The 2,049-nt window shown below is 60.0% G+C and overlaps 1 protein-coding gene across 1 annotated transcript in view; it reads left to right on the plus strand.

Annotated features, from left to right (window-relative positions):
- Positions 1-40: 40 nt before the first annotated feature.
- Positions 41-2,049, plus strand: part of LOC104412834 (chromodomain-helicase-DNA-binding protein 3-like) — a gene marked incomplete at its 3' end in the record, with an annotated part of 2,762 nt that continues 753 nt past the window's right edge. Inside the window, exons 1-2 of the mRNA XM_010023660.1 lie at positions 41-269; positions 1,524-1,690. Coding sequence (XP_010021962.1) covers positions 80-269; positions 1,524-1,690 — 357 coding nt within the window. The remainder of the gene's footprint in view (positions 270-1,523; positions 1,691-2,049) is intronic.

The following is a 2,049-nucleotide window of genomic DNA, read 5'->3' on the forward strand; positions in this document are numbered from 1 at the left end:
CCCCCCCATCACCCTCTGGTCCCCCTGTCCCTCGCAGGCGTTCAGCCGCGCTCACCGCATCGGCCAGGCCAACAAGGTGATGATCTACCGGTTCGTGACGCGCGCGTCGGTGGAGGAGCGCATCACGCAGGTGGCCAAGCGCAAGATGATGCTCACGCACCTCGTGGTGCGCCCGGGGCTGGGCTCCAAGGCCGGCTCCATGTCCAAGCAGGAGCTCGATGACATCCTCAAGTTCGGCACCGAGGAGCTCTTCAAGGATGAGAATGAGGGTGAGCACCAGGAGGTTGGGGGGGGAAAGCTGAGGTGGGGCAGGGAAGGTCATGGTGGGACAGGGAAGATCATGGTGAGGTCATGGTGGGGCAGGGAAGATCAGGGTGAGGTCATGGTGGGACAGGGAAGATCAGGGTGAGGTCATGGTGGGGCAGGGAAGATCAGGGTGAGGTCATGGTGGGACAGGGAAGATCAGGGTGAGGTCATGGTGGGGCAGGGAAGATCAGGGTGAGGTCATGGTGGGACAGGGAAGATCAGGGTGAGGTCATGGTGGGGCAGGGAAGATCAGGGTGAGGTCATGGTGGGACAGGGAAGATCAGGGTGAGGTCATGGTGGGGCAGGGAAGATCAGGGTGAGGTCATGGTGGGACAGGGAAGATCAGGGTGAGGTCATGGTGGGGCAGGGAAGATCAGGGTGAGGTCATGGTGGGACAGGGAAGATCAGGGTGAGGTCATGGTGGGGCAGGGAAGATCAGGGTGAGGTCATGGTGGGACAGGGAAGATCAGGGTGAGGTCATGGTGGGGCAGGGAAGATCAGGGTGAGGTCATGGTGGGACAGGGAAGATCAGGGTGAGGTCATGGTGGGGCAGGGAAGATCAGGGTGAGGTCATGGTGGGACAGGGAAGATCAGGGTGAGGTCATGGTGGGGCAGGGAAGATCAGGGTGAGGTCATGGTGGGACAGGGAAGATCAGGGTGAGGTCATGCTGGGGCAGGGAAGATCAGGGTGAGACACGCAAGGTCATGATGGGACCATATGAGCCACCCTATTGGGCCTTGTTGGGCCATGTGAGGCCACATTGGGCTGTGTGAGGCTCTGTTGGGCCATGTTGGAGCATGCCAAGGCCATGTTGGCCCATGGTGGGCCATGGTGAAGCATGCCAAGGCCATGGTGGGCCATGTTGGCCTATGCCAGGACCATGTTGGGCCATGCCAAGACTATGCCAAGGCCATGTTGGGCCATATTGGACCATATTGGGTCATGTTGGCTTATGTCAAGGCCACATTGGGCCATGTTGGAACATGCCCAGGCCGTGCTGGGCCCATGTTGGGCCATGCCAAGGCCATCCTGGGCCATATTGGACCATGTTGGCCCATGCCAAGACCACATTGGGCCATGTTGGCCTATGTCGAGGCCATGTTGGGCCATGTCAAGGCCATGTTGGGCCATGCCAAGGCCATGTTGGCCCACGTTGGCCCATGCCAAGGCCATGCTGGTCCAGGCCATGCGCCGTGAGCCGCGTGCCACCGCGCAGGGGACAACAAGGAGGAGGACAGCAGCGTCATCCACTACGACAACGAGGCCATCGCGCGGCTCCTGGACCGCAACCAGGACGCCACCGATGACGCCGACGTGCAGAACATGAACGAGTATCTCAGCTCCTTCAAGGTGGCCCAGTACGTGGTGCGGGAGGAGGACAAGGTGAGGACATGGGGACGGGGGTGGGGGTGGGGGGAGAAGTGGGGGAGCAATGGGGTTGATGGAGATGAGTGGACAAAGGGGTTGATGGAGATGGTGGAACAATGGGGTTGATGGAGATGATGGGACAGTGGGGTTGATGGAGATGATGGGACAATGGGGTTGTTGGAGATGAGGGGACAATGGGGTTGATGGAGATGAGGGGACAATGGGGTTGATGGAGATGATGGGACAATGGGGTTGATGGAGATGAGGGGACAATGGGGTTGATGGAGATGAGGGGACAATGGGGTTGATGGAGATGAGGGGACAATGGGGTTGATCGAGATGATGGAGCTGAGGGGGCGATGGGGATAGTGGGG

This window comes from Nestor notabilis, unplaced genomic scaffold (assembly GCF_000696875.1).
Source record: "Nestor notabilis isolate BGI_N333 unplaced genomic scaffold, ASM69687v1 scaffold20450, whole genome shotgun sequence".
Classification (NCBI taxonomy): Eukaryota; Metazoa; Chordata; class Aves; order Psittaciformes; family Psittacidae; genus Nestor; species Nestor notabilis.